The 25,131-nt window shown below is 39.4% G+C and overlaps 1 protein-coding gene across 1 annotated transcript in view; it reads left to right on the top strand.

Moving 5' to 3' along the window:
- LOC134326904 (phospholipid-transporting ATPase ABCA1) overlaps window positions 1–24,561 on the top strand; it is a 245,300-nt gene extending 220,739 nt beyond the window's left edge. The window contains exons 46-49 of the mRNA XM_063009016.1: window positions 3,524–3,627; window positions 4,404–4,496; window positions 20,433–20,676; window positions 22,531–24,561. Coding sequence (XP_062865086.1) covers window positions 3,524–3,627; window positions 4,404–4,496; window positions 20,433–20,676; window positions 22,531–22,629 — 540 coding nt within the window. The 3' untranslated portion in view covers window positions 22,630–24,561. The remainder of the gene's footprint in view (window positions 1–3,523; window positions 3,628–4,403; window positions 4,497–20,432; window positions 20,677–22,530) is intronic.
- The last annotated feature ends 570 nt before the right edge of the window (window positions 24,562–25,131 follow it).

Below are 25,131 nucleotides of genomic sequence, written 5' to 3'. Positions count from 1 at the left end.
TAGAGGCTGTGAAACCGCTATTGCGCTGTTCTTTCATATTTTAAAAGTTCATCTGATTAAATTTTGATATTTTCAAAGCGGTGAACTGTGTGATATTAGGCGGTAAAAGTGCTCTAGACAGTACGAACAACGCTTAACGTGAAAAATAAAGCTTAACGTGACTTATTGTACTAAAACAATGACCGATGAATTTGACCAGTACAGAGCTCTTATAACCAGTAATAACGGAGAGAAACTTAGTGTCCCTGTGTGGTACTTTAATACTCCAAGTTACGCTTTTTTTACGTAAAGCTTTTTCGATTCTCCCGAGAAGCCGATTTTCAAAACCCCGAGCTGCAGAACCACCACACGAGAAGTTAATACAGCTAAACACAGATGTATGTTGAGCTTTTGGACTGGATTTAAAGGTTATTTCACACAAATGGATGTTCGTGTCGTGGAACTTTTGTGATGTTTTATCGCTCAAGCGGAGAGCTGAGCAAATCGGCTATTTAAGCCAAGGGTCGCGGTGAGAGCGAAGCACAAAACGATTCTCACGTGAGGCACTAAATAAAACAACAACTGCGACAAACACATTTACATTTTCTGCATTTAGCAGACGCTCTTATCCAGAGCGACTTACAGAAGTGCTTCCATAGTAAACATTTCATTTCTCAAGTTTTAGTAAACAACAGTCGAAGAACACGAATCTGCTGAAACCCGTTAGAACCAAAGTGTTTTTTTTTTTGTTTTTTTTTTGGAAATGGAAAAAATGGAAAAAAAAAAACGGAAACACGTCTACGTCTTCTTATCACCAATAGTTATTCGATGCTTTTGCATAGAAATGAAAATCTGTAACAACAGCACAGATGCTCACACATAATTTACACACTCCGCATTACTCCACATCACTACTCTTTACTTTTTTTAAGTAACGCCCACCGTTGATGATGCGCACTTGGTTCCCAAAAACTGGTGGAAACGCGGGTTGTAAGACTGACCGCCTGTGAGTGCTTTGGGACGGGGGCAATTGCGGTTTCATGTAATTATATGAATTCTGATGGAGCAGCAGCAATAATTAAGCAGTGGCGGGCCGACACCGCAAAGTACATGTAGCGGAAACACTGTTATATGAAACCGGTCCGTGAAATTATATCTTATATGAAACCTGTCCATAAAATTATATCTTATATGAAACTGGTTCGTGAAATTATATCTAATATGAAACCAGTCTATGAAATTATATCTAATATGAAACCGGTCCGTGAAATTATATCTAATATGAAACCAGTCTATGAAATTATATCTAATATGAAACCGGTCCGTGAAATTATATCTAATATGAAACCAGTCTATGAAATTATATCTAATATGAAACCGGTCCGTGAAATTATATCTAATATGAAACCAGTCCATGAAATTATATCTAATATGAAACCGGTCCGTTAAATTATATCTAATATGAAACCAGTCCATGAAATTATATCTAATATGAAACCAGTCTATGAAATTATATCTAATATGAAACTGGTCCGTGAAATTATATCTAATATGAAACCGGTCTATGAAATTATATCTAATATGAAACCGGTCCGTGAAATTATATCTAATATGAAACCGGTCCATGAAATTATATCTAATATGAAACCGGTCCATGAAATTATATCTTATATAAAACCGGTCCATGAAATTATATCTAATATGAAACCGGTCCGTGAAATTATATCTAATATGAAACCGGTCCATGAAATTATATCTAATATGAAACCGGTCCGTGAAATTATATCTAATATGAAACTGGTCCGTGAAATTATATCTAATATGAAACCGGTCCATGAAATTATATCTTATATGAAACCGGTCTGTGAAATTATATCTAATATGAAACCGGTCCGTGAAATTATATCTAATATGAAACCGGTCCATGAAATTATATCTTATATGAAACCGGTCTGTGAAATTATATCTTATATGAAACCGGTCCATGAAATTATATCTAATATGAAACCGGTCCGTGAAATTATATCTAATATAAAACCGGTCCGTGAAATTATATCTAATATGAAACCGGTCCATGAAATTATATCTAATATGAAACCGGTCCATGAAATTATATCTAATATGAAACCGGTCAGTGAAATTATATCTAATATGAAACCAGTCCATGAAATTATATCTAATATGAAACCGGTTTGTGGTGCATAATATTTTGAGGATTGCTGGCCTTGTGGGTATAGCTAAGGTCTATCGTTTGAAAGATTGTTGGATCAAACCCAGGCTCTGCTATGCAGCCACTGATGGGCCCTTGAGCAAAACCCTTAACCATCATTATGCTTATATGTTTTTGTGATAGATAACATAATTGCAGATCTGTTGTAACTAGATTGCACGTTGAACAGTATGTCATAAAATTGAATCAAATATTTTTATTAATAATCTCATATAGTGTGGGATGTATTTTTCAAGACCACTGAAATTACACAGTGTAAAAGTGACATTTGTCACTAGGTTTGCTTGGTATTGAGATTTATCTGTTGCCCAGCAACAGTATTTTTACATGTTAATCAGTGAGTGTTTTGTGTTAAGTGCAACTTCACATGTTTTATTTAAACACACCATGATGCAGAGAACATTTGCTTCTGTGCATGTGCTTATACACCGATCAGCCAAAACATTAAAACCACCTCCATGTTTCTACACTCACTGTCCATTTTATCATCTCTACTTACCATATAGAAGCACTTTGTAGTTCTACAATTACTGACTGTAGTCCATCTGTTTCTCTGCATGCCTTTTTTAACCTGCTTTAACCCTGTTCTTTAATGGTCAGGACCACCACAGGACCACTACAGAGCAGGTATTATTTGGGTGGTGGATCATTCTCAGCACTGCAGTGACACTGACATGGTGGTGGTGTGTTAGTGTGTGTTGTGCTGGTATGAGTGGATCAGACACAGCAGCGCTGCTGGAGTTTTTAAATACCGTGTCCACTCACTGTCCACTCTATTAGACACTCCTACCTAGTTGGTCCACCTTGAAGATGTAAAGTCAGAGTCGATCGCTCATCTATTGCTGCTGTTTGAGTTGGTCATCTTCTAGACCTTCATCAGTGGTCACAGGATGCTGCCCACGGGGCGCTGTTGGCTGAATATATTTTTAGTTGGTGGACTATTCTCAGTCCAGCAGTGACAGTGAGGTGTTTAAAAACTCAATTAGCACTGTTGTGTCTGATCCACTCATACCAGCACAACACACACTAACACACCACCACCATGTCAGTGTCCTGTGGGGGTCCTGACCATTGAAGAACAGCATGAAAGGGGGCTAACAAAGCATGCAGAGAAACATAAGGACTACAGTCCTTATTGTATTCTTACTAATTGTAGAACTACAAAGTGCTTCTATATGGTAAGTGGAGCTGATAAAATGGACAGTGAGTATAGAAACAAGGAGGTGGTTTTATTGTTATGCTGATCGGTGTGTGTGTGTGTAGGGATTCATGGTGTCAGTGTCTGATCCTTTGGTGTGTGTGTGTGTTGTGCAGGATGAGCCGACCACAGGGATGGACCCTAAGGCTCGCCGTTTCCTGTGGGACTGCATTCTCAGCGTGATCAAAGAGGGCCGTTCCGTCGTCCTCACCTCACACAGGTTTTTTTTATTCATCTGCAGTACAAACACAGAATTAAACTGACTTGTCTGTAATTATGATCAGTCTACACGTAATTAAACATTAGTCTTTATTCCCTAATTGTAGATAAGCGCTTCCTAGTGCTTCCTGTCTCTTGTTTGTGCAGGTCTGTGTGTGTGCGCGTGAGCATAATCTGGCTTGTAATGAATCTCAGGGGTAGTCCAGGCCAAATCACTTTTCTCTCCTGCATGTAGATCTGGTGTCCTAATCACCCGTAACACTGCCAGGTGTCTCTCTTTATCACACACTCTCTCTCTCACATGCGCACACACAGTGTCATTACTAATGCATTTGTAATTTGTGTGGTTGCACCCCCTAAATCACCCTGAGATGTTGTGTGTCCAGGGGTGCTGCAGAATCTAAAATGCATGTAAATTATTTTCCAAACGAATAAATCGTACCATAGGAGTTTGATTCATAGCACAACTTAGGTAAAAGCTTTCTAAAAGGCTATTTTTTGGGAAGGGGGGGGGGGTTAATATGGCAGCCTAACTGTCTAGCCTACCACTTCAGAGACCCGGGTTTGAGTCTTAGAGGTTCCAATAGCCTGCCTAAGCGCTCAACAGACGTTATTAGCTCTAAGAAAGGAAGAGGCCAGATAAGGATAAGCCAAATAATATGACCGAGTGTGTATGTGTGTGTGTGTGTGTGTGTGTGAGAGAGAGAGAGAGAGAATAAAAGATAAGGCGAGTGTGTGTCAGAAGACTAATAATTGATTGAAATCTCTTTTTTGCAGTATGGAGGAATGTGAGGCTCTGTGTACGCGGATGGCCATCATGGTCAATGGCAGGTTTAAGTGCCTGGGCAGCATTCAGCATCTGAAGAGCAGGTATGAGAATGTTTCAACATGTTTTTCAACATTGCTGTCATCTCTATCTGTACTCCAATAATGTGTACTAACAGGGTATACACTGATCAGCCATAACATTAAAACCACCTCCTTGTTTTTACACTCACTGTCCATTTTATCAGCTCCACTTACCATATAGAAGCACTTTGTAGTTCTACAATTACTGACTGTAGTCCATTTGTTTCTTTACATGCTCTGTTAGCCCCCTTTCATGCTGTTCTTTAATAGTCAGGACTCTCCCAGGACCACTACAGAGCAGATATTATTTAGGTGGTGGATCATTCTCAGCACTGCAGTGACACTGACATGGTGGTGGTGTGTTAGTGTGTGTTGTGCTGGTATGAGTGGATCAGACACAGCAGCGCTGATGGAGTTTTTAAATACCGTGTCCACTCACTGTCCACTATTAGACACTCCTACCTAGTTGGTCCACCTTGTAGATGTAAAGTCAGAGACGATCGCTCATCTATTGCTGCTGTTTGAGTTGGTCATCTTCTAGACCTTCATCAGTGGTCACAGGACGCTGCCCACGGGGCGCTGTTGGCTGGATGTTTTTGGTTGGTGGACTGTTCTCAGTCCAGCAGTGACAGTGAGGTGTTTAAAAACTCCAGCAGCACTGCTGTGTCTGATCCACTCATACCAGCACAACACTCACTAACACACCACCACCATGTCAGTGTCACTGCAGTGCTGAGAATCATCCACCACCTAAATAATACCTACTCTGTAGTGGTCCTGTGGGGGTCCTGACCATTGAAGAACAGCTTGAAAGGGGGCTAACAAAGCATGCAGAGAAACAGATGGACTACAGTCATTAATTGTAGAACTACAAAGTGCTTCTATATGGTAAGTGGAGCTGATCAAATGGACAGTGAGTGTAGAAACAAGGAGATGATTTTAATGCAATTGGAAAAAGGCCATTACTACTTTACCCTGCTGCATCTTCTATTTTGGTACTGGACCAAATCACTTGTCTGACTTATCCTGAACCCACTAAACCAGACATTATAAAAACAAAGCTGATCAGTTGGTAGTATTCTCAGTCATGTTATCTCCCTGAATGACATTTCTACTTTTCAATATCAGTTTAAAACATTATCACACCAGAATCTTGCTTTTCTCATCTGCTGGGATTGGTAGATGGGAGTAATCCTCAACTGTGGTTGAGTTTGCAGTCTCTCAGCTTTACAATTTCTGATTCGTTACTCTCTCTGCCCTTTCTGATCTCATCATTCCTTACTTAATTTTCTCCCTTCTGCTCATGTACTGCTTCCTCCACCCAGTCCTCATATCCTCTGTATCTCTCTCTGGTTTTTGTAATGAATAATTCAGGAGGTGTGGGCTTACTTAATGAGTGAGCTGATTAGGCTTTGCTTTTCCCCCTTGCTGTGGTATCTCCCTGTGTGGTGTTGCAGCGCTCCAGAACACAAAAGCTACACCCCTCCATCACACTGCCTTCACTCCCGAATCAGGATTTGAAGTCAGAGTCAAAGTTGTGTGTGGGTGGTGGGGATTGCAATACCTACCAAGAAATGTTTGCTCTCAGCCACTGAGATCTAATTCGATGAACAGCAATTACAGGAGGAAATGTGGGCTGAAATTATGGAACATGTTTATAGGAAGGGAGGAAGTTCTAAATTGCATTTTATTACACACATGGTTATACTGGCTCTAAACTCAATTTTTGACCATTAAAGTAATTATTTTATGTCTAGGAAAACAGGTGTACAGCTTGCTTTCAACTCTGCCCTTACTAACAAGAACACAAAGCACTAGACAGTTGCTGTAAATACACCTGAAATTTTTAGGCCTGATATGGTCAAATTCTAAGCAATTCAAAAAACTTAGAAATTATTTTTAATGTAAATATTGTTTAATGTAAATATCAGCCATAACTTTGTAGTTCTACAATTAGTGTGTTAGTGTATGTTGTGCTGGTATGAGTGGATAAGACATTGCAATGCTGATGGAGTTTTTAAACACCTCACTGTCACTGCTGGACTGAGAATAGTCCACCAACTAAAAATATATCCAGCCAACAGAGCCCCGTTGGCAGCGTCCTGTAACCACTGATGAAGGTCTAGAAGATGCCTCAAACAGCAGCAATAGATGAGCGATCGTCTCTGACCTTACATCTACAAGGTGAAGCAACTAGGTAGGAGTGTCTAATAGAGTGTACAGTGAGTGGACATGGTATTTAAAAACTCCAGCAGCACTGCTGTGTCTGATCCACTCATACCAGCACAACACACACTAACACACCACCACCATGTCGTCACTGCAGTGCTGAGAATGATCCACCACCTAAATAATACTTACTCTGTTGTGGTCTTGTAGGGGTCCTGACCATTGAAGAACAGAGTGAAAGCAGGTTAAAAAAGTATGTAGAGAAACAGATGGACTACAGTCAGTAATTGTAGAACTACAAAGTGCTCCTATATGATAAGTGGAGCTGATAAAATGGACAGTGAGTGTAGAAACAAGAAGGTAGTTTTAATGTTATGGCTGATCAGTGTGTGTATATATATATATTTAATAGTCATTTAATCCACATGGCATCCTGTGGTATCTGGTGGGAGGACATTTGACAGTAGGTCCTTCTGAAGTGCTGCAAGGTGAATCATCCTACAGTGCATCCTGGTGCCATCTTTACCATGGGAAACAAGGCACACATGTCTAGCTGACCACGTAATGTTGGGAAAAAACAGGATTTGTTGAACCTGTCGACTATTTTCTATTGATCTTATGTTCAGTACTGATGCCTGTGTGATAATTAAACATGCTTTGTGGTGGACAGAAGTTTACATATTCACTGCATCACCAGTATTAAAAATATCTGCAGTTTGAGTCACTGTAGCTCTTCTGTTGGTCCGTATCAGACGTCATAGCCTTCTTGTGCACTCGCCGCCCAACACGGCTTTCTGTGTTAATGTTTTGGAGATACCCAGACCCAAACCCAGTCATCTAGCCATCAAGATATCAACGTCCATCTTCGATCCCCAGGTGGGCCGGTCCGGGTCCTTTCTGTGTGGAGTTTGCATGTTCTCCCCGTGTCTGCGTGGGTTTACTCCGGGTGCTCCGGTTTCCTCCCACAGTCCAAAGACATGCAAGTGAGGTGAATTGAAGATACTAAATTGTCCAAGACTGTGCTTGATATAAACTTGTGAACTGATAAACCTTGTGTAATTAATAAATACCGTTCCTGTCATGAATGTAACCAAAGTGTAAAAACATGACGTTAAAATCCTAATAAACAAATAAACAAATCAACGTCCATCAAGTCTTAATGCATCCTATATCTGCTGCATTTAACACATGTACTATGACTAACGACCATCAGCTCAGCATTAATCACTGACCATCACATCGCATTGTGAGGAGGGTGGTGGTTGTAATGTAAAGCTCATCAGTGTATGTTAAACATTTATTTATATGAGGTCACATAAGCATATTAAGTTCTAGGTATTATTTCTGCATTGCCATTGGTCGGGAGGATTGCATGCATTGTAGTGAAGAAGCTTCCCAAGTTCTTAGGAACAAAATAATTAATGTTAAATCATGAAGGTCATAGCAAACACCCTAAACATCCCCGTCTGTTTAATTGGCATGATAATCTTTAGTGGAAAGTTAATGGAGCCACAAATCCTTCCAGGACAGGCACACCACACGTTTTAGAATGAGTTCTTAGACTAATGATGAGAAAGAAAGTCACTTAATAGTTGCAGGATGACATGACCTAAAAGCAGCAGAAACAACAGTAGGCAATGAACTGCACCATATTTATCTCAGGTCCTCAAACCTGGGGAAATTGGCTACTGTATTGGGTGGGTGGATGGGTGGATGGATGGATGGATGGATAGATGGATGGATGGATGGATGGATGGATGGATAGATAGATAGATACTTTATTGATCCCAAAGGAAATTAAAGCCCCAGTAGCATAATACAACAAATTAACAGTACAAAAGCAAACAGAAAAACTGAGTAGTTCTTGTATTTTACATGAAATGGATAACTGGTAAATGTAATGACTATGCATGAGGTATCGTTTCAGTGTAAAGATTGAATAGTAATTAAATTATTAAATAGTAAAGTGACATGTGACAATTTTGCACAATGAGGCCAATATAGCCATACATATACACATACATATACACATACATATACACATATGCAAATACATACACATATACAGTATATATATATATATATATATATATATATATATATATATATATATATATACATTTGCACATGCATGTTCATACAAGTACGTACACACATGGCTACATTAGGACCCTCAGTCTTTAGCTACAGCCAGCCTGGGTACCTTTCTGGGTACGAAAGACCTTCTAAGCCTGTCCGTGGAGCAGCTCTGTGACAGCAGACTGTCACTAAACATGCTCCTTTGTTTAATGATCACTGTGTGCAGTGGGTGACTGACATTGTCCATGATGGAATAGAGTTTTCACAGTGTCCTCTTTTCTGCCACTGTTAGCAGTGGTTCCAGTTCAATGCCAACCACTGCACCAGCTCGCTTAATCAGTTTGTCCAGTCGTTCTTCGTCTTTCTTTTTAATGCTGCCACCCCAGCACAATTATTATTATTATTATTAATTAATTATAATTATTACTATTGTCATACTGTAGAATTGTGAATTTCAATGGTTATAAGGAGTTTGCTTTATAACACTTCCCAGATTGATGAGCAGCAACAATTGCTTTTCCAAAGTCTTGGCTGATGTCATTTTTTGACATGATGCAAACACCCACTGCAAGTATATTATATAGTTTTAGGTGATGCATACAGAGAGAACATGTTTGGGACATTGTCACAGATCCTCACTTGGATTGAGAAATGGAAAAAATGTCATTATATCAAAACGCAACTTAAGCATTTCTAGGGAATTAATTTACTGCATAGCAATTATTTCCCAAACTCCATTCTGTCAGCAGACAGGCTCATATGTGTGTGTTTGTGAGTTTTATCATGAGCAGTTGTGTTTTTCTCATAGTGGAGTATGTTAGAATATTCCATCATCCTGCCATGCATCATGCACAAGTCCTTCTCTTTGTATTACATCACCCTGTGTTCTCTCTCAGCCTTCCTTCACCTCACTTCCCTCTTTTCATTTGAATCTCCTGGCATCCTTTACTTTTGCTGCCACCTTTAGGACAGAGCTTGCTTGTTAAGATTGCATAAATGGCCTGTATACTCTTAGAATATACGTACATGTACAAGAATAAAACCAGATACACTCATGCATTAGATTTAAAGTGCCCTCTGGTTATGCACTTACCTATAATGAGTGTACAAGCAGTTACAGTGAATGGATGCACAGCTTTGAGAATAGTAATTGTGTTTTCTCAGTGTTTTTGTCTTTGGTCTCAAGTACCAGCTTGATGTCCTCTACCATGCGGAAGTTAGATTCCAATACTAAAGAACGTTCCAAAGTACAACTATCACAGTAACATCCGGGTTTTGACTCTACATTTAAATTAAGGAACTGGCCCAACTGACACCAACAAATTCTTGAGTTCTAAACGAGTAGGTCAGCAGTATGCAAACACCCCTTATTAGCTTTTTTGGTGATCCCATTGGCTCAAAATTAACATCCCAGTTCATCCCAAAGGTACACTATATGGACAAAAGTATTGATACACACCTATAATCACCTGATAACCATTAAATCATTTTTTTATTTACTTTAGCTGCCTCAAGCACCTAGCTCTGCAGTCTTCCTTTACAAAGATTTGTGAAAGAATGGGTCATTCTAAAGAGCTCAGTGAATTTAAGCATGGTACTACAGTATAACAAAATTCCACCATTGCAACAAGTCAGTTTGTAAAATCTTTTCCTTACTAGATATTTCTTTAATTTCTATAACTGTGAGTGGTATTACTGAACAGCGAAAGCATTTAGGAACCACAGAAACTCAGCCACTAAGTTGCAGACCTTGCATTAAAGACAGTGCATTAAAGTCTCCAACACTCTGCTGACTCAATAACTGAGTTCCAAACCTCCAAATTAACATCAGCACAAAAGGTGTGTGGCAGGGGCTTCATGTCATGGGTTTTCATGGCTAAGCAGCTGCATACAAGTCTTACATCACCAAGCACAATGTTATGGTGTAAAGCACACCACCACTGGACTGTGGGGCAGTTAAAAAATATAATGTGGAGTGAGTCTAATAGACTGATAGACGTGTCTGGGTTTTGGTGAATGCCAAGAGAACGTTACCTGCCTGACTGCACTTTTCCAGCTGTGAAATTTGGTGGAGGAGGAATATTGGATAAAAATTATTATTTTTATGTCTAGGAAACAGGTGTACAGCTTGCCTTCAACTACAACTACTAACTACTAACAAGTTAAGAACACAAAGCACTAGATAGTTGCTGTTGACACCCACTTTTTAGACCTGTTCTGATAGACGTGTCTGGGTTTTGGCGAATGCCTAGAGAACGTTACCTGTCTGACTGCACCGTTCCAGCTATAAAGTTTGTTGGAGGAGGAATAATGCTATGGGGTAGTTTTTCACTGATTGGCCCCTTAGTTCCAGTGAAGGACATTTAGGACAATTCTATGCTGCCAACTTTGTGGGAACAATTTGGTGAAGGGTCATGTTCTGTTCCCCAAAGCAAGGTTCATAAAGGCATGGTTGGGTGAGTTTGGTGTGGAAGAACTTGACTGGCCTGCACAGAGCCCTGACCTTAACCCCATCAAACTCCTTTGGGATGAACTAGAATGGAGATTGTGAGCTAGGCCGTCTCGCCCAGCATCAGTATCTGACCTAGCATATAGTCTTCTGGTTGAATGGGCAAACATTCTCCACAGACATTACAAAATCTTGTAGAAAACCTTCCTAGAGCAGTGGAAGCTGTTATAGTTGCAAAGGGGAGACCAATTAATGCCTACACTTAAATTGTCAACCTATGTCTTTATAGACCTTGTGCACAGAAGAACATGCTGAAATAGACAGATTATCTTTGGAAGCAGTAATTTATTTAAATGATAAATATAATACAGCTGTTAAAAATGGTGTTCACTTACTTTTGGCTATTACATCAGTATTAAATGTACTATATATAACACTGGTTAACTGGACTACTGCTAGCAGGAAGCGTTTTTTTGTAATTTCCTAGACTACCAGTACTCAGTGGTTGCAGGAGCTGATTCCACTAGTTGGTAGCTTGAAGACCAACTGATTAAACAACTGGAATTAAGTGTAGCTCATGTCTGGTTTAAATAAAACCTGCAACCTTGCACTTTTTTTTAGATAAAACTAAGTACCACTGTCCTAGATTACCATCAATAGCAAACTTGTACTTCTGTAGCATTTCCCTTTGCCCAATACAGCATTCACCCCCTGCATGGAAATGACCTAGTTGTAGCCGTCTGATGCACATTTGCTTTCAACGTGCTCCTTTGCTATCTATTTAAAACCATAGTTATAGCATGCCTTCACATTTTCTGTGACTGCTTTTTCTTGATGCAAGGTCAACCACTTTTAAAAATCCCTACAGGGGCTTCATAGTAGCATTCATCTGAGGTGTGGTCATATTTTAAAAGCAGAACAGTGGCTAGGCTTACATGATATCTTGTGCTGGCGCTGATAAGTCCTTTTTTTAAAAGGTAAAAAGGCCAGTTTATTGGTGACCAAGAGGGTCATTCTTTCAGGTTATTATTGCACTGTTGTTATTGTTATTATTAAGATCATATTCTCAACATATCTCACTACATATACTTACATTACAATTACACTGATCAGCCATAACATTAAAACCACCTCCTTGTTTCTACACCCACTGTCCATTTTATCAGCTCCATTTACCATATAGAAGCACTTTGTAGTTCTACAATTACTGACTGTAGTCCATCTGTTTCTTTACATACTTTTTTTAGCCCCCTTTCATGCTGTTCTTCAATGCTCAGGACCACTACAGAGCAGGTATTATTTAGGTGGTGGGTCATTCTGAGCACTGCAGTGACTATGACATGGTGGTGGTGTGTTAGTGTGTGTTGTGCTGGTATGAGTGGATCAGACACAGCAGCGCTGCTGGAGTTTTTAAATACTGTGTCCACTCACTGTCCACTCTATTAGACACTCCTACCTAGTTGGTCCACCTTGTAGATGTAAAGTCAGAGACGATCACTCATCTATTGCTGCTGTTTGAATTGGTCATCTTCTAGACCTTCATCACTGGTCACAGGAAGCTGCCCACGGGGCGCTGTTGGCTGAATATATTTTTGGTTGGTGGACTATTCTCAGTCCAGCAGTGACAGTGAGGTGTTTAAAAACTCTGTTGGCGCTGCCGTGTCTGATCCACTCATACCAGCACAACACACACTAACACACCACCACCATGTCAGTGTCACTGCAGTGCTGACAATGATCCACCACCTAAATAATACCTGCTTTGTAGTGGTCCTGGGAGAGTCCTGACCATTGAAGAACAGCATGAAAGGGGGCTAACAAAGCATGCAGAGAAACAGATGGACTACAGTCAGTAATTGTAGAACTACAAAGTGCTTCTATATGGTAAGTGGAGCTGATAAAATGGACAGTGAGTGTAGAAACAAGGAGGTGATTGTAATGTTGTGGTTGATTAGTGTATATGTGTTTATCTATCTCCAAACAATTGATAACTGGTTTATGGTGACCATGCTGCAGAATAGCAGTTCAAGAGTTTATAGTGTACTTGAGATGATTCTTTGACCAACCCTAGGCGTTTATAATCCCTATAGGCTGACAAGTTCCAAATTAACATTTAAAGACTAAATTAAGCACTTGAAGTTGTCTGCAAAATTTGCTCATTAGCACATTTTGGATGATGAAATATAGGTCCTGAGTACTGCCACTCTTTCTTAATTGGAACACTGAACAGTTGGTTAAACTGAGCTACTAACCTCAGTCACATCATTTGACTTGCGTGGTAGAAACACTAATTGGCTGATGCCATGTGTGAAGAGTTTTTGGTTTGCAGAGGTTTGCTACAAGCAAGCTTAAGTAAAGACACACAGTGTGTGAATGTGATCCAGTTCCCAATCTATAAATAGAGTGATGTGACTGGCTGAACCTTCACACACTGGAGTACATTATATGTGTTTTATTTTGTTGCCAGCAAAACTGTAGTTCAAAATCTCTGGACCCAAATACTCAAACCAAGTGTCTAGGTAAACATGCCTACTGTCAACATTGTATTTTATACCATTTTAATGCTAGGGTTTTTCTAGCCTATGCTTGCTTTCTGAATTATTATATAATATTAATGGAAGTATAAACTGCTAACATTTATTATTTTAAAAAGAAGAATAATTAAATAATATAAAGAATAATTTTACATTTTATTGAGAGTGAATGTAAGTGCCCTTTGTTCTACATATTTAAGTTGAAGGGATAAAGGTCTCCAGAGGATTTATTGTTCTTGTAAAATACAAGTGGCTGGGTTGGACTGTAAATGAATGGCACTCAGGACCCAAAGGGTCTAAATGATCAGTAAAGTTTTTGAAGTTAACCGCTCAGGTGACGCAGCGGCTACATGAACAACGATTGGCTTGTTGTTCATCATAGGGTAGGATTAGCCGAATAGGGACTCCTCATAACTGAGCTGGGCAGCACGGTGGCTAAGTGGGTAGCACTGTCACCTCACAGCAAGAAGGTCCTGGGTTTGATCCCCAGGTGGGGCGGTCCGGGTCCTTTCTGTGTGGAGTTTGCATGTTCTCCCCATGTCTGCGTGGGTTTACTCTGGGTGCTCTGGTTTCCTCCCACAGTCCATGCAAGACATGCAAGTGAGGTAAATTGGAGACACTAAATAGTCCATGACTGTGTTCGATATAACCTTGTGAACTGATGAACCTTGTGTAATGAGTAACTACCGTTCCTGTCATAAATGTAACCGAAGTGTAAAACATTACGTTAAAATCCTAATAAACAAACATAACTGAGCTAATTATGACCTCTGCTGGCTGGTTGATGGCGTCTGCACAGAGTAGAGGAATAATGCATACAGGGTGCGGCTCTCTGTGCACAAAGCTGATCCGCATATGAACTCGCCTCGTGCAGGTGAAAAGATGCAGTTGGCTACTGCACATGTGTCGGAGGGGGCATGTCTCGCTGTCCTCAATCAGGGCTCCAGCCTTTCATAAATCTGTGTTTATTTGGGCAAGATTTAATTTACAATTTCAGCCATCTCTTTTACCGTTTGACACAGATACAGTTATAGACGAGGGTAGTAATATGTGAAACTGGCAAAATATCCTTAATATTGGTAAGCTTTGTGATAGAAATTAATATGAGTAAGGGACTTTTTTATAATCATATAATGTATTTATAATCATATAAACGCACACCTATGACCACCTCACATCATTCCATATTAATATGCCACTGAAAAGAAAAAGTGAATGTTATGTTCGCCCACATGTTGCCTAGCAACACTGTTAACGAACTACCTGGGGTCGCGGAAGAATGCTTTTTGTAAGTGTTTTTGTAAATAAAAACATTTATAAATTGAACATTGTTGTATTTTATTATATTTTATGTTGACCGCCGTTTTATAAAAGCAGGCCGTGCGTTACTGCTATGATTTTATCACGGGGAAAGACGTTTCAACCTTCCCCGTGATAAAATCCCAGTAACGCACGGTCTCTCGTGGCTTATTACTTTATTAAATGTTCTTACTGTGGTATGCTTCTATGCTGTATGTAAGAATCCACAATTGTGCTTTCATTAAACTTCAATCCAGCTAAAAAGAATCTCGTGTCTGAGTTTGCGTTCTGACACGTAAGGTCCACCACAGATTCTACAATAATTAATACTTCTATAAGTAGATTTCTATGTAGCGAGCATACACTACGTTTTAAAGGATGTTGACACCTGAATCTCCTGACACCATCTCTGTTTGTTAAAGGTTCAGCACTGCCTGGCTTGCAGTTGCCATTTTTAATCTCAAGGAGTTCTTTCACACCAAACTCAACAAACCTTTTTGGAGTTTGCTTTGTGAATACAGTAGGAAGAGGCCATTCTCACGATGTTGCCATAATATTGAAGGGGGTTCAGCTTGTTCTTTTCCCTTAACCGACATTTACAGTTGGCTCTACACTGATCAGCCATGACATTAAGACCACCTCCTTGTTTCTACACTTGCTGTCCATTTTATCAGCTCCACTTACCATATAGAAGCACTTTGTAGTTTTACAATTACTGACTGTAGTTCATCTGTTTCTCTGCATGCTTTGTTACCCCCCTTTCATGCTGTTATTCAATGGTCAGGACCCCCACAGGACCACCAAAGATTAGGTATTATTTAGGTGGTGGATCATTGTCAGCACTGCAGTGACACTGACATGGTGGTGGTGTGTTAGTGTGTGTTGTGCTGGTATGAGTGGATAAGACACAGCAATGATGATGGAGTTTTTAAACACCTCACTGTCACTGCTGGACTGAGAATAGTCCACCAAACAAGAATATCCAGCCAACAGTGCCCAGCGGGCAGCGTCCTGTGACCACTGATGAAGGTCTAGAAGATGACCAACTCAAACAGCAGCAATAGATGAGCGATCGTCTCTGTCAATGTCAGCTGATCTTAGGCTTGGAGTCAAGTGTTCAGCCATAAAAATCTAAACCATGAAGATCTAGATTGACACTGCTTGTGCTGATATTGGTTCCAGATGTAGTTGCTGAAACTGTTGGTCACAGACATTTGCGATGTAAATGTAACAGCCCTTACAGTTGACAAGAAAAGTAATTCAAAGGTTGTCCTACCCCATATTCCAGGCCTCAGCTTCAGGTCCATCATCATGTTTGCAATAATAGTGACTCATCTTAATGTATCACTCTATAAACATAACCATTTTACAGCTCCGCCTCCATCAGTTTACAGCTAAGTAAACATGGATACAGAGGCATCCAATAAAAAAGCCTTGTAAGCCTGTCCTTCACCAATCAAATCTTCTTTAGCTCTCTGACAGACATTAGAGCTCTTCATGCTCAGTCCTCACAGAAGCTTATTTATCAGGACATAAAGCTCCAAAGAACTTTAATGCAGTGCACTACTCCTGAGTGCACACAAAGTGTTTTATAAGGTCCCCTTAAATTTGGACCAGCCTACTGACATTCACTGTGGGACAAGCAGTAAATTAGTACTTAGGAATTTGATATGGACTCATACACACCCACAAACAAGTACACACACAAAAGAATCTTTATGTTCTGTACACACAAATTCTGCTCTAGCCCTGCAAAATCTTAGTCTACTCATCACTATTTATGTGCACTGTCATAATCTAAGATTGTATTTTCTACAGCGGATAGTATGTGACTTTCACTGCCGACCACTTGTACAAACCACACTTTCTGTTTTTCACACTCAGACACAGGACTGGCATCATTTCAAGAAGCTGGATTTTCTTTTCCTCAAGTGTACCTCAATCCAAATGGCTAGATTACATGATATACATGAATTAGGTAGAGTGGGTTAGATTTATTTACTTCTCCATCTTACAATGACTTTAGGTGTCTACAATGTATCCAGTTTTTTTTCCCCCCTATTTCTCCCCCTTTAGCGCATCCAATTGTTCAATTTGCTTCGTGTCTATGCCGAACCCTGCCCTGACCGAGGAGATCGAAGCTAACCCATATCCCCTCCGAAACATGGGCAGCAGCCGGAAAGTTTCAAAAATCAAGAGGTGCACGAGCTCGCACCGCGACAGCGCGCGGGGCCACCGCGACTGCGTCAAACAAGGTGTAGCCCTAGTACCCGAGAGTCCATTTGAACAATGTGTGACCCTGGGCATTGGTAGTCTGTGTAAATGGGTTGTGACTTCTTTACCTCTACTTTCATGTTAATTAAATGCAATTTTTGTTGGTTTAAACTAATAACGGCGCTTAGGTGGTGCAGTGGTAAAGCACGCTAGCACACCAAAGCTGACACTCAAACTCGTCGGCTAGAATCTCAGCTCTGCTACCGGCAGGCTGGGCGCCTACACAAACAATGATTGTTCATAGGGAGAGAGTGCCAGAGGGGATTCCTCATAACTGAAGCAATTACAACCTCTGCTGGCTGATTGATGGTGCCTGCACTGAGATAAGGGATAATGTGATCAGGGTGTGGCTCTCCATACACAAAGCTGATCCACATATAAATGTGCCTCGTGCAGGTGAAAAGATGCAGTAGGCTACTGCACACGTGTCGAAGCCGTGTGTTAATCACGGCTCTTTTCAGTCAGAGTGGAGGTCAACGTCAGTAGAGAGGAAGCGTAATGGAAAGAATTATTAAGGTCTGGTGTAGGTATGCATCAGTTTGTAAACAGGGGTGGCTTCTATACCCCATTAGCACTAGTAAACAAGTGGTTGCCTCCGTACCTGTCTGTGCATTTAAGCAAGTGGTTTACTGTGTACATTTCCGGTACGCACAGTCAGTACAGACTGCATTTTTGACCTGCACCAGTCGAGTTCATACACTTGACGGGCACTGTGTACGGAGGGCCACACCCCCATCAGCATTATTCCTCAGCCCTGTGCAGGCGCCATAAGTCAGCCAGCAGGGGCCGCAGTCGTACCAGTTATGAGGACCTATGATCCGACTTTCTTACCCTCTAATTTAATCCCTGAACAACAGCCAATCGTTGTTCATACAGCCACCCAGCCTAGTCGGAAAAGCAGAGCTGAGATTAGATACGATGTATTCGAAACCCCAACTCTGGTGTGCTAGCGTACTTTACCGCTGCACCACCTGAGCGGCAACAGGTTTCTGTACTTGTCATGTCATTTCAGCCCACAGCATGTGCACATTATTTGTAAACATTTTTGCATAATTATTTGCATGAAAATTTTGTAGTATTATGTTGTATTTAAAAAGTGTTTTATATTACTTTGTATCACACTTTTTGTTGGTCAAGTCAAATTTATTTATATAGCACTTTTAACAATGGACATTTGTCTCAAAGCAACTTGACAGAATCCAGGACCAAATAACTGTGCTTTCTTCGAGAGATACACACCACTAGCAGCATTATATCTTTTATAACTTTTTTTATAGCTTTTAACTAAATGAATATGACTAAATACAAAGGTAGATACAGATATCTAATAATAAACTGTGCCAAAATCCTCGCTTTGTCAGTGACATATAGCTGATCGAAAGGGCACACACACAAACACACAAAGAACAGTGTGTTCTAATTCTGCTTTCTTGTGCCTATCATTTGAATGGTTTCTAAAACAAATCACAATAAGTAAATAAGCCATTAGGGACTTAATTAGGCAGGAAACAGCAGGTTGCGAGCATGAAAATGACAAACTAACACTAACAGAGAAAGCAACGTTACACACACACTCTCGCTTTCTCTCTCACACACACAGATCTGTTATTAAACATGTTAACTAAAAATCTGTGAATAAATTATATGAAAGAAGACACTGTAATAGTGCAGTTTAATGCACAGTAAACACAGATAAGGCAAAACATTAGAACAATCGCCTAATATGCTGTCAAAACAGAAGGATCTGAAATAGTACTTTGGTGTATGATACCAGGACATTACCAACAGGTCCTTCTTTTCTACAGGTAAATAATACACATGTACCCAGCCATCCACACGATCGTGGAAATAAAAACAGGATTTGTCTGACCAATTCCTCCATTGATTTGATGTTTTATTCACTTGTGTGTGTGGCTATTGTTGGTGATTTCAAGGGTGAACAGAAGTTAGAATGGACACTTCATACACAGAAGGGTTTGATGTACTGTGTTGTGACACATAGCCACAGTAGCGCTTCTGTTGGTCCATACCAGATGTCATAGCCTTCATGTTCACTGGCATCAGTAAGTCTTGGCTGCCCAACAATCTGTCAGCGGTTCATGGTTTGTTCATCCTCTTCTCATTATGGCTGCATGCGAGCTCTCATTGCTGTTTCAGTTTACTCGTCTTGGCCCAAAGTGACTCAGTTCTGCTGTGTGTGTAACAAGTGTACTACCATTAGCCCAACAATACTGTTATTCTGCACATGTGCAATACCTCTACTGTATATAATGTGAAACCCATAGCACAGATACACTTTTATATACTTTTAAATCTTCTTTATGTTTTAAGGATATAATTGTTGTATTTATTTCACCATTTTAGTGTGTATGCATACCCAACGCTTTATGCATATACAACACTTTAGCTGCACAGAAACATTTAATTGTATTTTATATACCAAAGGTCACCAACCTTTTCGAAACAGAGGGCTACTTCAAGGGTACTGTGTAAGCCTCACAATAATTATTAATAATGATTTACCAAGGCAGAACACACATAAATTTAAACATGTAACATTATTTATTTCTGTTCATCTCAATCAGTTTCAATATTTGAAAGTCAAAGTCATTACATCTCTGCCACCGTGTTGGTGACCCCTGTTATATACAATAGCAATAAAGGGCCATTGTAGCCTAGTGGTTAAGGTACTGGACTAGTAATCAAAAGGTCGCTGGTTCAAGCCCCATCACTGCCCAGGGTGCTGCGGTTGGACCCTTTAGCAAGGCTCTTAATCCTCAATTGCTCAGACTGTATGCCGTCACACTACTGTAAGTCACTTTGAATAAAGACGTCTACTAAATGTACATAAAAGCAGTTACTCATTTAATATATTCCTGAATAATATTTATATATGTAAATATTTTTATGTATCATAAACAGTTTAAATGTCTCTAATAAAACTTCAGCATTTACCCATCAGGCATAAATTAAGACTTGGACTTAAGGCCTGACCATATCAGTCTTAACCCCTACTAATAAATTAAGTTATCATTAGGCTATAGCAAATGATTAACAGTAAAGTGCAAACTGACTAAAAGTGTGTGTGTGTGTGTGTGTGTGTGTGTGTGTGTGTGTGTGTGTGTGTGTGTGTGTGTGTGTGTACGTGTACAGATTTGGTGACGGCTACACAGTGATAGTTCGTGTAAAGGGGGGGCTGACTGATCTGAGTGCAGTAGAACAGTTTGTGAGAGACACGTTCCCCGGCAGTGTGCTGAAAGAGAAACACCACAACACCCTGCAGTACCAGATGCCCAGCACAGAGGGCGCTCTATCACACATCTTCAGTGAGTTTAGTACTCATCAGGACATACTGGGAGTGGAAGACTACTCTGTCTCTCAGACCACACTGGATCAGGTAACACACATGCATGATACACACAACTATCACTACATCGGTACTATCACTATATAAGTTACATAAATCTACAGCCAATAAAACACAATATGCTGGGTCATAATATCCAGCTTTATGGCACATGCAATTTTTGGTTAGAGATTAGAATGAATTATAGCCGATGACTACTTTGTTCTCATATAAATAGAGCTAGTTTACCTGCACCTGTTAATAACTTGGAACAGTGGTCTCTTGCCAAGGTAAGCAAGAAAACAAATCTGCCAGTTTTTAAAGAAAATGTGCCAAGGTGCAGAACCATGAAAAATAAACCATCTATAAATTGGAACCTTCTATCACAATGAGCTTGGATCCTTTATCCATGTGATTTGTTAAGTTTTAAGATGCTGATTTTGAATCACAAACTGGTGGCTCAGTGGGTAGCACTGTCGCCTCACAGCAAGAAGGTCCTGGGTTTGATCCAGGTGGAGCAGGCCGGGTCAGTTCTGTGTGGAGTTTGCATGTGTGGGTTTCTTCTGGGAGCTCCAGTTCTCTCCAACAATCCAAAGACATGCAAGTGAAGTGAACTAGAGACACAAAATTGTCCATGACTGTGTTTGACATTAAACTTAAACTGATGAATCTTAACCAGTGTAACCAGTAATTACCTGTCCTGTCATGAATGTAACCAAAGTGTGTAAAACATGACGTTTATATTCTAATAATTAATAATAATCCAAATTTCTTTCATGCATGGCAGCCTCTAAGCATCGGCTGGCCAGGCATCTACGCATGCATGATTTGCTTTGTTAGAAAGGGATGACCTAAGTCATTGGCACTCAAGTCAAGTCAAATTTATTTGTCAAGAGAGGTTTATTGTCATTCCAGCTATATACAAGTACATATTGAAACGAAACAACGTTCCTCCAGGTCCAAGGTGCAACATAGAACAAAAAGTGTAAGACAGTACAGTACAGTGCAGGTAGGCAACATTACAATAATACGAGAATGCTTAAAATAAATAAAGGAAGACAAGACTAGAGACAAGTGTTGGTTAGTACATGGTACTGAGTAAATAATGGTGAGGTAGATTATACACAAGTTATGTGTATCAGTCACGTTAAGTCAGACTCATTTATATAACGCTTCTTACTATGAACATTATCTCACATCAACTTTACCCCTGCTGAGCAAGCCGAGGGCGACAGTGGCAAGGAAAAACTCCCTTAAAAATTACAGGAAGAAACCTTGAGAGGAGCCAGACTCAGCAGGGACCCATTCTTCTTGGGTGGCCTGGAGGAGTTCTTTATTTTTTTCCAGTCTTTGAGGAAGACCTGGACATTATAAGTTCTGGACATTTTTGTTGCAATATGCCAGATTCCCATCCCATCTAATAGGGGCACGCCAGATTTTCTGTTGCGCCCTGCCAGGTTCCCGTCCCATCTAGTAGGGGCACGTCTCGATCCGCAGTCATCAACCTCGGGAGGGTAAACAGGTTTCCGTCAGAACCACCTTGGGGTAAAAAAAAACAGAAGATGTAGTTACAATGTGGAATTGTCAAAATATCAGTTTACAGAGAGTAGTTGTATACACTATACACTAGTTGTATAGCGCATTTTACAATGGACATACAATGAACTCAAAGCAACTTTACAGAATCCAGGACCAACAGACCAAAAACCCCTATTGAACAAGCCGAGGGTGACAGTGGCGAGGAAAAACTCCCTTAAAATTACAGGAAGAAACCTTGAGAGGAACCAGACTCAGCAGGGCCCATCCTCTTTGGGTGGCCTGGAGGATACTTTAAATAAATAGGATTTACACAAATCATACAAATGCAAAATTAAAAAATTAAAAAATCTCTCTTTCTGTTTTCAGGTGTTTGTGAACTTTGCCCGGCAGCAGCATGACGTTGAGGACTATTCATACATCAATCCTCTAGATCTGAGCGATGAGATCCCCATGCAAAAATACTAATCACACACACACACACACACACACACACACACACAGAAAAAGTCTAGTTTATGCTTCTTTAAATGGTCAGATGATAGATGGGTAAAGGTGTGTCAATTCAGAAACTTAGTCTGTGAATCTGAAATGTCAGAGAGTTGAGATTAGCTAATAAAAGGGTCATTATCTGGGCAAAGTGGCTTTTGAAGTAAAAACAATTACATTTATTCATATAATTTAAAAAATCTTTATTTCTCTCTCTATATATACACTAAAATTTCTCCCACAGGAGCTTAAGACTGCAGAAATTTGATGGGGCACGGACTCCACAAGCTTGTGTAAATATTCTGTAGGCAATGAACACCAAAGTTCCTGCAGACAGTCCACAATTCTGTTGTATTCCGAGGTGTAGGATTTCTGTTCCACAGCATGTTGCATGGCATCCCAGATGTGTTCGATAACGTTGAGATCTGGTGACTTAGGTGGGAATGGTAAAACCACAAACTCCCCAAACCCCAAGATGAGACATAATTTGGTGTCTCTATGCATGTGGTGGTGCATTGTTCTGTTGAAAGAGGCCAAACCAATTGGAATAAATGCAGGACATGAATGAATGTAACCCATTAGAGAAGAGGCACACACAGTGTTCACCTGTCAGAGACATTTGATGTACCAGGGGTCCCATGGAATGCCAGCTAAACAAAGGCATAGGTACCAATTTTCCTGGCACTTCAGTGTATGTAGTTTATGAGAATGCGTAGCACATATTTACTTAATATTTGAAAAAGGTTAAAGTGCTTATATTCATAACACCCATAACCCCACTAGCCAAATATTCAGGATAGTGAGCTTTTAATATAATGTTGAATTTTATATAAAAAAAAAAAATTGCTTTAACTTAAACAGTTTTAAATCTAAGTCTTAAATAACATATACAAAAAGAGAACAAATAATTTTTATTCAAGCCACTTTCAACCCCCATTATGCCACCTAATCTAGATAATGACCCAAAGTTGTCTGGAGTGTTAACAGAGCCTCAACTCAGCTGCTGTAGGTATGACAAACTGGTAAACAAATAATAGTTTCACATACTGTTATACTTATTATATTATACACACCTAGTATAGTAATAGATTAAAATGAAGCTAGGCTATATTTTCCTGTTCCTTTATTTCTGCACATTTCAATTCCATCAGGTTCTTTGTTTCTGTTTAGAGACTTTTTTTAACAAAGCACAGTGAATAGGTTTTTCAATAGAGTAAAACATCTTGCCAAATGGTTAAGTTTGCAACAGCCTGATCTATTTCAGACCTCCTACTGATTTAGTAAACCATTAAACAATGAACATCATTTATTTATTTGTGTTTATATACACAGAAGCACTCAGGTATTTTATATCTAATAGCTATTTTTCTTATTGTTAGTAATCACCCATTCTATAACTTTATAGAACTTTATCTTATAACCTCTGACAGATAATTCTACACTCTACATGATGATTTAATATTTTATGTATATTTTTAAAGAAAGAAATGTAATATTTAAAGATGTTTTAATGTGATGAATATTAGCATATTATTGCTATATTCTTTTTTTGTATTTTGATGCTAAAACACAGATTTAAAATTCAGTGGCAATGTATCCAGTAACCTTTCCTAGCTTATGCAAACATTATATGTAATTTTTCCTTTGGCTGCATCTGTATGTTCAGTGGCCACTAAAGTGGATCACTCTGGTCTGGAAGTTTTACTCAACCTTTCCTGACGCAACACTCCTTATTTATTTGGGCTTGGGATCGACACTGAGGGTGCACCAAAAAGCTAGATTGTTACATCAGCAATTGGAGTCTCAGTGGTAATGTGCTATATAATAATAAAGAAATAATTGTAACAAACCATCACACGGTAATAAACTAAAATAAAAAAGTAAAATAAATGTCTTAAAATGCTGGCCAACAATGGAAAATTTTTTTGTTTGTCATTTTGTAATTACAGAATAAATATTTTGTTTTTGTACCTTGTACAGTAAGATCTAAAATAGTTAATTGTATAGATTTGTATTTTTCCTACTAAATGGTACACAAAACACAAACAAAAAACAAAATGTAGATACACACATATTTAAATTGTATAGTTTTAAGATATATATAAGATGTGTCCGTAAAATTCTATTTTGTACTTTTGTTGTCCACCTAGAGAATAACTGCTGTCTTTTTCCTGCATGTTTGCATAATTAGCACTATTTTTGTTATCTTCAGCTTGCTTAGTAATTATTATAGTCCTGTTAAAGCTTTTTAACTGAACCCAAGGAGCCAAGGCTGAACTAATAACAAGCCGCAGGCAACAGTGGCAGGAAAAAAATAAATATTACAAAGAAGAAATCTTGACAGGAACCAGACTCAACAATGACCTTCATCCTCCTGTGGCCTAGAGAGTAATTTTGATCTATCATAAAGTTATAACAAATAATGCATAAAGAATATAGTTATAAGAATAAGTTAATCGTCACCTTATCAAAGAGTTCAGT

Source organism: Trichomycterus rosablanca, chromosome 14 (assembly GCF_030014385.1).
Source record: "Trichomycterus rosablanca isolate fTriRos1 chromosome 14, fTriRos1.hap1, whole genome shotgun sequence".
Taxonomy (NCBI): Eukaryota; Metazoa; Chordata; class Actinopteri; order Siluriformes; family Trichomycteridae; genus Trichomycterus; species Trichomycterus rosablanca.
This window is presented reverse-complemented; position numbering and strand designations above follow the sequence as displayed.